This window comes from Bidens hawaiensis, unplaced genomic scaffold (assembly GCF_021521415.1).
Source record: "Bidens hawaiensis isolate Kalapana, Puna unplaced genomic scaffold, B.hawaiensis_p1.1 tig00000237_1, whole genome shotgun sequence".
Taxonomy (NCBI): Eukaryota; Viridiplantae; Streptophyta; class Magnoliopsida; order Asterales; family Asteraceae; genus Bidens; species Bidens hawaiensis.
In genome coordinates, this window is record NW_027491021.1 from 5,098,632 (window position 1) to 5,113,199 (window position 14,568).

The window sequence follows — 14,568 nt, forward strand, 5'->3', positions numbered from 1 at the left end:
CCTACAAAGTAGAGGAGTAAGCAACAGCCCGACAAATTATTTGGCAAAAACGAGTATAAAAAATAAAACTTATCGGCGGCAACCCTTCAGACATTAACCTTTTTTGTCCACCAAAGCTCGATTGGCAGACAGTCTTTGTTCCACATTAGCCTCAGCTTGACGCTTATTTTCTTCAGCAAGCTCGGCAATGCGCTGATCCTTCTTAACAGCCTCAGCTTTCAGAAGTTTAATCTCTTCCTCATATGATGAGAGCAATTCACTCTGGGAGTTTACTTGTTTTTCTAAAGCCATATTGGCTTCCTCAGCTTGAGACAGTTCATATTCTTTAGCACGGGTATGTTCTCTAGAAGCATCTAAAATGGCATTTTGGTGTTTACATGCATTTTCCCAACTCTTAGCAGCGACAGCTTGCCTCGCTTTTTCCACATCCAAAGCCTTTTCATCATCTTTGAGCAGCCATTTTGCAGTGTTCGTGGCTATACGATAGTTGTCGGCCTCTTTCTTGGCTATCTTAGCAACATTCTCCAAATCTTCCCACGCGTCACTCATTGCTTACCAATCCCGATAAATTTCTTGACCATTAGACACCGCATTTGCCATGTTGTAAGAGTATGAGTTTGCCAGTTCATACTGGGGTCATCCACGTTGACGTTGCGTTTAGCAGGAGGGATTCCTTGTTGAAGGTATTCATGACATACGTCATTATCAGTAAATAGTGATCCCTGACGCAATGACCAATGCGGGCGGTGAATCAGCGGGTCCTCATGCGAATTGGTTTGACCTTAATATCATGTAGGTCCATCTCTTCTTGAAATTGAGAAGAGGATGCATGTGGTCCGGTAGAAAGAACATGCTGACCTTCATTATCTTTGTGATGATGAGGAGAAGCAAATGGAGAATTTGTTTGGGGTTCTGCTCAACATCTGATGGATTGATTTGTGGATCAATCTCCAAATCCCCATTCTTCGATGAAATTATGTTTTTTGTATCTGCATGCGGTGGAGATTTTAAAGGAGACTTTGGTGGAGATCTGGGATGAGACTTTGCTGTAGACCAGGGTGGGGATGTTGGAGGAAATACGTTTTCTTCAATTACAATACCCTTGAGGGGCATCTTGGTAGAGTCTGTGAATATAGTTAATTTAATCACATTTCGGGAAAAAAAAGAGCATTACCATAAAGACACATTACCTTGGGTAACCTAGGTATAAGCAACAAGGTTTATGCGGTGGCCAAGACACGTCTTCTTGGATTTCTTTGGAACAGGCGTGGAAGGCTTTGTTGATCAACCTTTACCTTTCCTAGTGGGTTTGGGCGCATCAACATCAATCACAACTTGTTTAGTAGCGGGCTGTTATTCTTCACTCATAGAGGCTTCAGCAGTGGTTTTGGCATCACTTGTAGCTTTACTCGATGAGGGATGATGTTTAGTAGCGGGCTGTTTTCTATTTACTTGTAGCAGTGGATCCTGGGGCGGGAAACTCTAGTCCCCATTCTGGAGCCAACCCATGTACGTTTTCGATACCCTGGAAGTCCCTTTCCTTCCAGTTAATAGTGATCTTATCAATCGATGGACTACTCTTCTTTTCTGCAGCCATTATGTCGGATATAAATGGAAAACACCGAGCTATGATGGAAGACAGGTTATCAATATTAAGTATCAGAGAAGAAGATGAAGGGAGAATGAAGATGATGACTGATAAAACTTTCTTGTGGGAGACAGACGCCTTATTTATACCCATCGCAGCTAATGCGATGGGAAGACGCCAGAAGAAAGAGAAACTGTTGCTCCAATAATGGAACGCCACGTCACGCCGGAAAACTGAAAAAACAAAAAATGGGGTACAGTCAGGTACAATGACAGCCGGCATAAGCGTCGCATCACCATACGGCGACTGCAGAGTTGTCACATCCACTCCACCCATACTTATCTTCAAAAGACAAAAAATCTTCACAACATCACGCAAAAATATCAAAATTCCTATAAAATATCCTAAGTCCAAAATTTCACCCGCATAAAACTTTACGCAGAAGAAAACAATTGACTGGGGGACTCATAGAGGCAGGATAGTGAAAAGATGCAAATACCCATATAAGGACAACTGCGAGTCATCCAGGGCTTCCTCAGAAGCCACCCACAGAACATTCCCATCACCCACATAACTTAAGTCGGAGGAAGATTAAGGATTACCTCCACATACTATCTGCGGGTTGCATAGGACTCCCTCAGAAGTCATCCGCAGGATATCCCCTCCTCACGCGCAAGAAGATAGAAGAGCGACGTCAGCTAATCAGTTGTAACTAACTTCCTTCTAGAAGATTTACGAGAAGATTCTTTCTTGGAAAGCACGTGATGTAATAGCCAATTAGGGGAGGACAACTGGCAAGGTTGTTATAACCGTGCACATGGCCAGTTGTCTCGCCCTATCACATGCAGACACGTGTCCAGATTGTTACAAAGAGCATATTTTAGAAGAGGACAGTTGTACCAATAATATTACCTTGACCACCGGCTACAAATATTTTCTCCATCATCATGAGATATTCATTCACACTTCACATACTACATCCATCATTCAAAGTACTTTCTCTCTCTAAAAATTGTACTTATTCTCACGTCGGAGGGTGGTTACGTGAAGACCCCCCTCTTATCCTTCTCCTAACACTACTAGAAAAAATGTTTTCAACGACACACATTGTGCGTCATAAAAAGGTACAGATGACACACAAATGCGTGTAGTTGATAGCCCAGTCATAAAGCAAAAACGACATGCACTCGCATGTCATGTTTTATGACACGGATTTATGACATTCATTTACGACACACTTTTATTCCTCACATTTACAACACCGTTATATGACTTACATTTATTTGTGTCATCATATTATTATTTTTTAAAAAAATATTTTTTTTATTTTGTTTTTGCATAATTACTAATTTTTACATTAATGACATTAATTTAATTCTAACGGCAAACAACATAAAATACAAAACAGAAAAACTATCTAATTTCATATCATAACTGGAGATCTTAAGTCAATATTACAAAGATTCCCAAGTTAACAAAAAATTGGTTAATTGTCAATACAAAACACAACTAAATTCAGTTCAACGTGTTGTTAGATCATGTTAAAAGAAAACTGTTTATGAACAACATATGAATTGATGGTTTGTCACTTTGTTATATGTGAACTGGTTAATTCCAAACTATTGTGGCAGAAAGTAGTGCAAATTGTTATATGCACATTATTCCAAAATCCAAACATTTGTTATATGCAACTAATGCCAAAAGTGACAGAAAAAAATGCAAACCTTGTGATATATTCACATTATTCTGACATGTCACAAATAACAAAAAGTGCAAAATTCTGACTTAAGCACATTATTTTGACATCAAACTGTGGCATGTGGTGCAAATTATATGTACAAAAATCTTATCAACCGAAATCAAAGTATCAAGTTTTTACTAATAATTGCCCGTATATCCTTTAATATTCTATCAAGTGACAGAAAGTAGTGCATATTATATGTGCAAAAGCTTCTCTAAATCACAACCAAAAACCAAATCAAGGTAATAGCAAGTAACAGTTTTCATGTCTAATACAGCCAACATCTAATGATTTCTACAAAAACCTAAAACCAAATTAATTCAAACAACTTAGTCCTAATTTCTTGACAGGCATTTATTTAAATACAAATTCAAACCCGGGATTGTAGGGCACTATGGCACTACGATGATGTCATTGTTGTTTCTTTCAGATAACCGATTTGCTATTCTTTTACTTGAATCATCGATATGTTTGGATTTCTCTTTATTTCCCACGCCATTCAAGTTAACTAGAGAAAGAAAAATCATTAAATAAAATATAAAAAAGTTGTTATATTTATAATAACGGCTTTTACTGATATCATAACCAACCTAACAGTTACTATTGCCTAGAACTTTAGATTCAATCAGATTATGTATCTGCAACCTGAAAGCAAGAAAATCTAACATAATGCATACACAATTATGCATGAAAATACAATGATATAAAAATAAAAATGAACAACCATATGAGCATATGAAATGAAACCTGTCTAACAGCCTTTGATGATCGGAAGTAGATTCATCAACTGAACTACTGAAGGTACATCTCTATTAACTTTGGGGATATGCTGCATAAAGATAACATAAGCCTTTATTAAAGTAAAATGTAAATATAACAATATTTACAAAACAATGCACATATAAGAATATTTTATTTTACTTTGCACTTACAGAAAATACACAATTAGACAAAGCGGTGAGTGATTTAATCTTTAGTAAATTTACTAAACAACTGATATCAAAATATTCTCTAAGATATGTTCAATGTTTTCATAAACAACTCGTTTGACGTCAAACCAAAAGTCAACAGAGCACAAATCATAAATTAAATCCCCACCATAGCTCATGGAAACCATCAAACATATGAGACAATATAATTTGGTGATTCAAGTGATGTTTTGTGTATAACATGAACAAGGTTGTCTCAATTAATATGCTAATAAACATAAGACATCAACTATTTATTTAAGATGACTTTATGAACCAACTAGATTGCATGCTTCAAGCCACCGAAAGCATTTACAGAAGGCATCAAAGTTCTTATATAAAGGAATTAAATAAAAAACTTTAGAAGTTCTTTGATACAATTTTACAAACACTTTGTGCGTATCAAAGTCTAAAGCGATCATTTTACTCACTCATTAAAAAACCATCTGAAAGTAAAGAACGAATCCACACAAAATCTCATAGATTGGAAAAATAATCTTTTTTTTGTAAGAAATACGTTGTGTAACAGAGGTTAGTTTGGTTGAAGCATTTCATCAAGCACTTGATGTGCATCTTCAAACATTCCATTTAAAATAAGTATATTATAAGACTTCAATTCCGAATCAATGGAAGATAAAGAATACCTGTAATATAATGACAAAAAGAGTTATCGGCAGCTTACCGCAAGGAGTATCACCACCACGGAGAAACCACACAGACGAAGATTGAAATGGTTAAAACTGCAGGTCATGTATATGGAAGAGAGATCTATGAAGTCGAAGCTGTAAGAAGAATGTTTGTGAGCGAGTAAGCAAGATAGAAAGGATATGGTATGATTGCATGTGATATAGACATAGATAGAGGAGGTTCAATTAGGTTTGGAGAAGGAAGAGGGGGAAATTGGGCTAGGAAGATTTGGGGTTATTTTGAGACAGAATTATACAGAAATTGTCCCGTATATTTACACCAAATTTCACTTATTGTCTTTTATCTTTAAAATTGATATATTTTATCCTTTAAGTTTATAAATCCGACAGTGTTTGTTCTTTAGCTCTAACCCAGTTAGATTTTTTCGTTAAGTCAAGTCTTATGCCTTGTACATGAGGGCAAATATGTCATTTTACCTATTTGTTTAATAAAACTTTTTAATATATATATTGTAAAGAACAAAAAACACCATTATCTCTTGAAGCTCTCTTTCTCTCTATCTCTCTCATCCACCACCATGAAACAACAACATAACTGACAACCCCATTACCGACCTCCGTCACCACCACCCCGCCACCGTCCTCCATCTTCCCATTACAGTGTTTACACTATCTACTTGTTGTTTGTACTGTTGTTGCTAATTGTACCTTCTCATCGCCGGCGAGCTGTAAAACCTCTCCTTCCAGCAATAGATCGGACTCAAATTCGACATATGGCCGCTGCTGTTAGAGGTAAAACGGGAATCAATCCCAAAATTCTACTAAGTTCTGATGGAATTTTAAATCTAGATCTGTAAATTCTAGAAAGAGGTTTTTGGAGAGATGAAGCTTAATAGGCTCTAATTATTTCTAAATCTACTGATAATGATGGTCCAGATATGTCGCTACAGTCTGATGGAAAAGAAATATGAATTCGAGTGATGAGTTTTTTGGATAAAGTTTGATGGTGGCTAAATTGACCGGACGACGACCACTACTGTCGTGGTCGCCGGAGAAGATTGATGGTGATGGTGGTGGGTTGGTGACGGAGGACGGTGGTGGTGAGGATTGATAGTGACGGTGGCGGAGAGATTTGTCGATGACGGTGGTGGAGAGATTTGTTGGTGACGGTGGTGTGGTGTGGTGGTAGATGTGTGTGTGTGTGAGAGAGAGAGAGAGAGAGAGAGAGAGATTGAAAGTGTTTTATATATGTGTTAAATTTAATTATTAAAAAAGTTTTATTAAATAAATAGGTAAAATGACATATTTGCCCTCATGTGCAAGGGACATGGCTTGACTTAACGAGAAGATCTAACTGGGTTAGGGCTAAAGGACAAAAACTGTCGGATTTATAAACTTAAAGGATAAAATATATCAATTTTGAAGATAAAGGACACTGAGTGAAATTTGATGTAAACATAAAGGACAATTTCTGTAATTCTGTCTTATTTTGAAGGAAAGATAAACACATTTTAGAGGGAAATTAAAAATTCCAGAGATGACACACATTTTTGCAAACTGTATTTTTTATTCTTTTATGACACTAAATCGATGATACACAAGAATAAGTGTTATAAATCTTTTAAATTTTTAAAAATATGACATTTTTGAATGACATATGCATTTGCATGTCATAAATCATCGCGTGTCATATCTTAAGTCCAAAATTTCACTCGCATAAAACTTCATATGAAAGAAAACAATGGACTGGGGGACTTATAGAGGCAGGATAGTGAAAAGATCCAAATACCCATATAAGGACAACTGCAAGTCATCCAGGGCTTCCTCAGAAGCCACCCACAGAACATTCCCATCACCCGCATAACTTAAGTCGGAGGAAGATTAAGGATTACCTCCACATACTATCTGCGGGTTGCATAGGACTCCCTCAGAAGTCATCCGCAGGATATCCCCTCCTCACGCGCAAGAAGATAGAAGAGCGACGTCAGCTAATCAGTTGTAACTAACTTCCTTCTAGAAGATTTACGAGAAGATTCTTTCTTGGAAAGCACGTGATGTAATAGCCAATTAGGGGAGGACAACTGGCAATGTTGTTATAACCGTGTACACGGCCAGTTGTCTCGCTCTATCGCATGCAAACACGTGTCCAGGTTGTTACAAAGAGCATATTCTGGAAGAGGACAGCTGTACCAATAATATTCCCTTGACCACCGGCTACATATATCATCTTCATCATCATGAGGTATTCATTCACACTTCACATACTACATCCATCACTCAAAGTACTTTCTCTCTCTAAGAATTGTACTTATTCTCACGTCGGAGGGTGGTTACAGGAAGACCCCCCTCTTGTCCTTCCCCTAACGAGCTCAAGGTGTTATGTTTTGCATGTTTCTGTCACCGGACTTGTTGAGCTTTGCTTGTATCATTGTGTTACTCTTTATTTGACCCGTATTCTGTGGAACTATCGGTCTAGCCTATCCAGGTTTGATCCATGCTTCTTTTCTTTGCCTGATATTTTATAACACTAGCTAGAAACTACTTCCATTTATAGGTTTTGTGAACATGTCAACCAAATTTTACCTGACTTGGTGAACTGTTTCACACTGACTCTCTCTTTTTTATGTAGATCTTACATTGAGAAATACTTTGATGAAATGTGCTTCATCCTGTCACGTTTGATGTAGCCAGCCTTCTTTTTTCCGAGCTATGATAGTTGCAGTGTTTTTATAGATAGTCGTTAGGTCTTTCTTGATTAGTGCTAAACCACTTGCTTCTTGTATGTGATAGGTCAATGATCTTCGCCATATGAATCTCGACTGGCATCATATAATGCTATAAATCTTAAATGATTTGATGACGATTCAATGGATTTCATTGCCAAACTCAACAAAATCGTCATGTTGTTCTATTTGGTGTAATTTGATTAAGATCGTGTTTGATGTGGATTTGAATATGCTTCATTCTGTTCTCATGCCGTTTGAACTGTAACTCACTCAAATACCATATTGGTGAGTTACATCACCACACTGGTCTCGTTCAAATATGGTATTCTGGACCATGAATTTTTTCGCCATCTTCTTGGTGGTAGTACGCATCATTGTGTATATATTGCAATCAAACAATTCTAGACGTATTCAGCAAATAAAAATTTTTAGTAATAAAACGTATGTGTAATATTTTCCAGATGTACGTTTACTAATTGACATATATACCATTACACGTCTATTCAAACCATATTTTGAACTCTCATTTTCAATATCATGATAGTTAGGTGCCTAGGTGGTTAGTTGTTTTTTTTTTAAAGATTTGATGATGTTCAAGTCATTTACTAAGTTGTTATTAAAATGAATTTTGTGAGCGCTCTTTTGGTAAATGTAAAGGGCCTAAAGGCACATGAGCTATAACAATTACACATGCACCCTTGTTAAAATACTCATTTAGACGTTTATACCATATGATATTGAACTCCAATTGAGATCGTATAAAGATATCTTGAGCTGCTAATTTGTATTCGTTGCCATTTTATTTTTAACTTTTTTATGATTTTCATGTAGATTTCATTTTCAAGAGTCATGTACAAGTACACGGTGACCATATTCATAAGTTTCACATATGATTACAAGACCGATTAAATATCGAATGGTTATCAGATCCACTACATCGAAAAACCCCTAATGCTATAAGTTATGCTTTACAGGAGTTCAAACTACATTCACCATGATGTCACATAGATGAACCTTCTTCCTCCATGAGGTGTTCTATCCATTCACACCGTCTCTTCTTAAGCTGAAACCTTTTCGTTCCCACCATCCTACCTAAATGGTAGTCACATTCGCTTTAGAGAATGAGGTTGCACCGGTTAGTTGTTTCTAAATTGTTTTTATGCGAAAGCTCATTATTTTATAATGCGACTAAAAGACATGATATGGTCTTCGTGTATTTTGTGAAACCACGTTCTCAACACCGGTACTACATCAACGTGTTAAAATCGTGGATCGTGAAGAAATCGTGAATGAACGTTTTCTCTAATATGTCAATATTGGTCAAGTTCTCTCCACCTAATTTCAATTCACAAGTAATACCAAAAAGAACAACCTTACTCTCACTAACCATCTTAAATCCTACAATCGAAGCACAACGAACTGTTGAGAGAATCTATCTTTCGTGTTTTTTAACAAGTCAAGAGGGCTCTCAACAGTGATGATGATCTCTAATATTTTCACTAAGAAGTGTAAATTTACATGTTTCGTCGTCTATAAACTTTTATACGTAGTTAAAATTTGTCGGATATACAAAGAGACCATTCATGTAAACAATCAAAACCTCGAAAATAGACCACGCTGGGGCGGCATCCAGTCACTCACTCACGTGACATCGCGTCCCAATCAGATAACCTCCGTCCGTCCGTCGCGTTTCTTCATTTTAGAAACAACACAACACAAATAATTCCGATCACCGGAAACTCTTTCTGGTGATCGGACATGAATTCACCGGAGCGAATAAACCAGACTAATAATAATAAAAAAGCTTCCGTCCTTTACTTATTACTCCGATGCGCTTTTGCTCTTCTAATCCCTATCATTTTCTTCTTCCTAATTGTCTTTACCGTTGTGCTTTTGGCCTTATTAATTAGCAACATCTCCATTTCCTATCCGATTTCTGTTCCCTGCCAGTGCAAAATTGTCTCCAGCAGTAAGTTTGTTTTGTACTGTTTCAGTTTTGCAGGCTTTGGTTTTAAGTGTTTAGGCTTTAATGTCGTTATGAGTTGAATCTATGTGATTTGAATATAGTGCAATTAGTTTATTAGTGCAGTTAGTCGATTAGGTTACCTGATTTCGGTTACTGTTTTCTAGGGTTTGATGTGGTTATGAGTTGGATTTGTGTGATTTGAATATAGATGAAGATGTATGATAGTGCAATTAGTTGATTACATTAGCTAATTTGTATTACAGTTTTCTAGGTTTTAATGTGCTTATGAGTTGAATTTATGTAGTATGAATATCGATGAAGATATATGATAGTGCAGTTATTGATTAGATTAGATGATCATCATCTAACTTTCTTATTACAGTTTTCTAGGTTTTAATGTGCTTATGAGTTGAATTTGTGTAATTTGAATATAAATGAAGGTATAAGATGGTGAAGTTAGTTACAGTTTTCTGTTTAAGTTAGATTTCGAGAAGGCGTATGACAACGTGAATTGGGAGTTCCTCATCTCCATCATGCAACAAATGGGGTTCCCGGATAAATGGTGTTCATGGGTTAGAGGTATTATTCAATCTGCTCGGTCCGCGGTTCTAGTGAACGGGTCCCCGACGTTCGAGTTTTATTGTAAAAAAGGTCTCCGACAAGGCGACCCCTTGTCGCCTTTTTTGTTCTTGATAGTCATGGAGGCTTTGGCGTCTTTACTATCTAGAGCGGTTCAGTTGGGGGACATTGAAGGTATTTCGGCTCCGGGTGATGGTCCTATTATCTCGCACATGTTGTATGCTGACGATGCTCTCATCATGGGTTCTTGGTCCCCCGAGAATATTGTTCAAGTTACAAGGCTGCTCCGTATTTTTCATATTGTTTCCGGGATGAAAATAAACGTCCACAAGTCGTTTCTTTATGGTGTGGGTATTCCGGAAGCCGAAGTTAGAAGTTTGGCAGACTCTATGGGATGTAGCGTTGGCGTATTTCCATTTCTATACCTGGGGATTAAAATCGGTGCTAACATGAACCGTATCTCCCATTGGGATACGGTGATTGAAAAGGTTAGAAGCAGGCTGCAATCTTGGAAGGCGAAGGTCCTCTCCATTGGAGGTCGGATCACGTTAATAAAATCGGTGCTTGCGAGCCTACCGATTTATTATTTATCTATATTTCGAGCGCCTAGTACTGTGGTAGAAATCGTTGAGAGATTGATGCGAAAGTTCTTATGGGTTGGAAATAAGGATGGGAAAGGGGTTCATTGGGTTGCTTGGGAAGTTGTCACGAGACCAAAAAATTTCGGGGGGTTGGGTATTTCTAAGATTTCCGAGGTGAATGCGGCGTTATTGGTAAAGTGGGCTTGGAGATTCAAAAACGAGAATTAGAGTATGTGACGAAAAGTTATTATCAGTCTTCATGGAGGTCGCAATAAATGGGCTTTTGTTCCTGTGAAAAAGTCTCTAGGTGGAGTTTGGAAATCAATTGTGTCTGTACTAAACAAAGTTCGGTTTGATGGCAGAAGGGTTGAGGACCTCTTTTCTTGTAAGCTTGGAGATGGGTCTCGTATTGATTTTTGGAAGGACGTGTGGTTCAGTTCAACTCCTCTGTACAGACGATGGCCGCTCCTTTTCTCAGCTGATAGGAACAAAAATGTCATGGTTGCTGCTCGTTTGAAGACAGAAGGCGATCAGACATCGATTAAGGATCTTTGGCAGCTGGGTATGACTTCCGTTGAAGGGATTTCCGAGGTTCAAGATGTGGCTTACATGCTTTCGGTCGTTCGAATTACTAAGGTTGTTGACTGCTGGTTGTGGGATCAAAACGCCCACAACGGCTTCTCTGTGGCAGCAGTTAAAACGGCTATGCGTCAAAATGCTTATGGGCATCCTGGTCAAGGAATGCGATGGGAAAGCTGGGTGCCAATCAAAGTTAATGCGCTAGTTTGGAGGCTGGAAAAAGAGAGAATCCCTACACGGGTTGAACTGGTAAAAAGGAAATTGAATTTGCCTAGTGTAAATTGTCCGATGTGCAATGTTGGTGAGGAGACAGTCAACCGTATTTTTGTTGCGTGTGGTTTTGCTTTCGGTGTTTGGAGCAAGGTGTGGAGTTGGTGCCGCCTAGTTCCGGCCTCTAGTAACACTATCGAAGACTTGAAGACTTGGCAAGATTTCTCCTCAGTGGCGGGTAAAGGTAAAAGGATTGTTCGATGTGTTATTATGGTGACATGTTGGGCTATTTGGAAAGAGCGAAACAAGAAAGTCTTTCACAATTCGGACCCGAAGGTAATTGAGGTTGTGGCGGTAGTTAAAGCTATGTCGTTTTTATGGTTAAAGGCTAGATCGAATATAGATAAGATAGATTGGATTGATTGGGTCAAGTACCCCTTGTACATGTTGTAATTGGTTTGTTGAGGGGGCCTTAGTTTTGAGGTCTCTCTCGTTTTTTTGAATGAAGTTTAATGTTCAAAAAAAAAAAAAAAAGTTTTCAGTTTTCTAGGTTTTAATGTGCTTACGAGTTGAATTTGTGTAATTTGAATATAGATGAAGGTATATGACAGTGTAGTTAGTCGATTAGATGACCTAATTTAAGTTTTCTAGGTTGTGTAATTTAGTGAATTTGTTGCAGATGTAGATCTAAGGTCAGCAAAAGTGTGTGAACTCGGATTGCTTAATTATAAAGCAAAGCATGTATTTTATCCATCTGAGAAGAAGAAGTTCAGATGCCACCATGATTATTATTGGGCGTCTGTGTTTGAGGTACATATGCTTCAATATCTTATTAAGAACAATGAAGTTGACATTCTGTTAATTTGCAGTTTAGCTATTAGCATAGATTTTACTCATATCGTTATGTTGCTCAGGTAGAATATACAGACCACTCGGGTCATCTTCATACTGCATTTGCAGAAGCTCCAAATGAGGCACTCCCATTTGATTGCAGGCCCACTTTCAATGCTGCATGGATGGCAAAAGATAGATTCAAGGTAATCCGTGTGACATAGTTTGGTTATTTAATAAACGAATGAACATGACACAACTTTTTATTCATTTAGTTAAACGAACACAAATAAGTTCATTTTCTTAGTGACAAAACTTTTGTTCGCTTTGTGTTGGATCGTTTGTCTGGTTAAAGTTAAACAAACTAATACGAACATGTTCCCTTTGTGTTCATTCAGTTTGTTTAGCAAGCCTATTAAATGATTTGCAAATTTTGAAATTCCAAGTTAAATTGGTAAATATCACTCATTACTCACTTTTTTGCTTTCTTGTTAGGTGAATGAAACTTATGATTGCTGGTATACACTCGGCATTTCAAAACTAAACTTATATTATGATGAGTTCTTTAATTGCCAAGCCGACCACCCATCAATGACTGAGATGCTTAAGCGCTATTTTATCCTGTGAGTTAAATCGATTATTCAAATTCTCTTATAATACACTTATTTTTATTTGATAGCGGGTATAGTCTGAAATTCTGACACTAAATGAACCTAACTAGAAATTCACGGGTTTGGTTTTGGTATAAACGGGTTCGGGTTGAAATTGCAAACGTATTTAGCTAAACCGGCCATGCTCAAGTCAGTCGTGGTGGGTTCGCGGGTCGGCCCGCTTAATTCATTTATTTTTTAAATTTTTAGTGTAATAAATTAAATTGGCTGGGTATCTTATGCCAAAATTTAAAACTAAAAAGGAAATAGACATAAGATCTTATAATTAAAATTTAATTGATTTATAGTATTATATAAATTTGTAATTTTTGTTGTAAAAATGTAAATTTGAAGTATTATTATGTGAAAACAGTTAAGTTTTAAAAGAACTTCTGGTCCAAACGGGTCGTGTTCCGGTCAATCCACAAATATCATGTCGTGTTCGGGTCACATGCTTGACACGATTTTTGGGTTTGTGTCGAGTTGGACCCGCCAATCCATTAACACGAGTACACTACCTGTTTAGAGGTATTCACTTAGATACCGGTCAAAACAGGTGAGTCAGGTCGGGCTGATTCACCAACACTTTTTTTTGTTAATTTGATATTTCAGTAAGTAATTCATGTGTTAAATTTAAATATGATTTGAGTTCAAACAAACACAATTTTGTTAGTTCTTCCAATTTTTTTGTAGGTCTGGGGAGATGTTAACGTCTTGGTTCTCTAAAACGGGCCGAGGCCCAAACGTTATGAGTTGGGGAGCGATAGCTGGAGCTGTTACGGGTTTTCTAACCTCTTTGATTGCGGTTGCGTTGGGTAGAATGTTGTATCTACTCAAATCTCACATTGTGAGTATGGGTCGGGTAAGGGATGCGTATTGGATTCGTGTGAAACGGGTCTGTTTTCTTGTAGCATATTTTTCTTTTGTGAGTTGGTTAGCGGTTCAGTATTGGGGCAAGCTTGGCCTGTTGGACATATTTGGTGCTCATACATAGATGGTATATATATATGGAGCACCTGTTTTGTATGTTTATTTGTTTAAATACTAGTTCAAAAGAAATGTTAAATAAGACTACAGAGTACAACGCGGCGCGACATGTGTAACAAAATAAAAAAGTTTGATGGATTGCAATTAGATATGTTACGCATACAGGATTGCTAGAAAGTTGGTGTTTTCTATACTAAACCAAAACCTTCACATGGGTGGATCTTAAGGCATGGATAGGTTTTTGTAATAGGAGTATCAAGTAAAATAAAATTATATATGGTCGGGGTCTAAATGAGTGTGGCTTCTCTATCTTCTAGGACAGAGGAAATGCTAGTTCATGTGCCAATGATGTCACCGAAAACCAATGAAACCATGACCTGGTTTGCTTATGTATACTTGCAGTAGCTTATGAGTTATGAACATAGTTGCAATAAGAACACGTACATTACTACTAGTAGTTGGCCTTAGAGCATTCTCATCCAACAACCCATATTATGTGATGGGGTGTTTTTATA

General features: G+C 37.4%; 1 protein-coding gene across 1 annotated transcript; it reads left to right on the top strand.

Moving 5' to 3' along the window:
- The first annotated feature begins 9,352 nt into the window (after window positions 1-9,352).
- LOC143605275 (uncharacterized) lies at window positions 9,353-14,190 on the top strand. The gene is made up of 5 exons (XM_077081470.1): window positions 9,353-9,639; window positions 12,265-12,395; window positions 12,500-12,622; window positions 12,912-13,039; window positions 13,760-14,190. Exons 1-5 carry the CDS (start codon window positions 9,429-9,431, stop codon window positions 14,058-14,060), a joined length of 894 nt encoding a protein of 297 aa, XP_076937585.1. The 5' UTR covers window positions 9,353-9,428; the 3' UTR covers window positions 14,061-14,190.
- The last annotated feature ends 378 nt before the right edge of the window (window positions 14,191-14,568 follow it).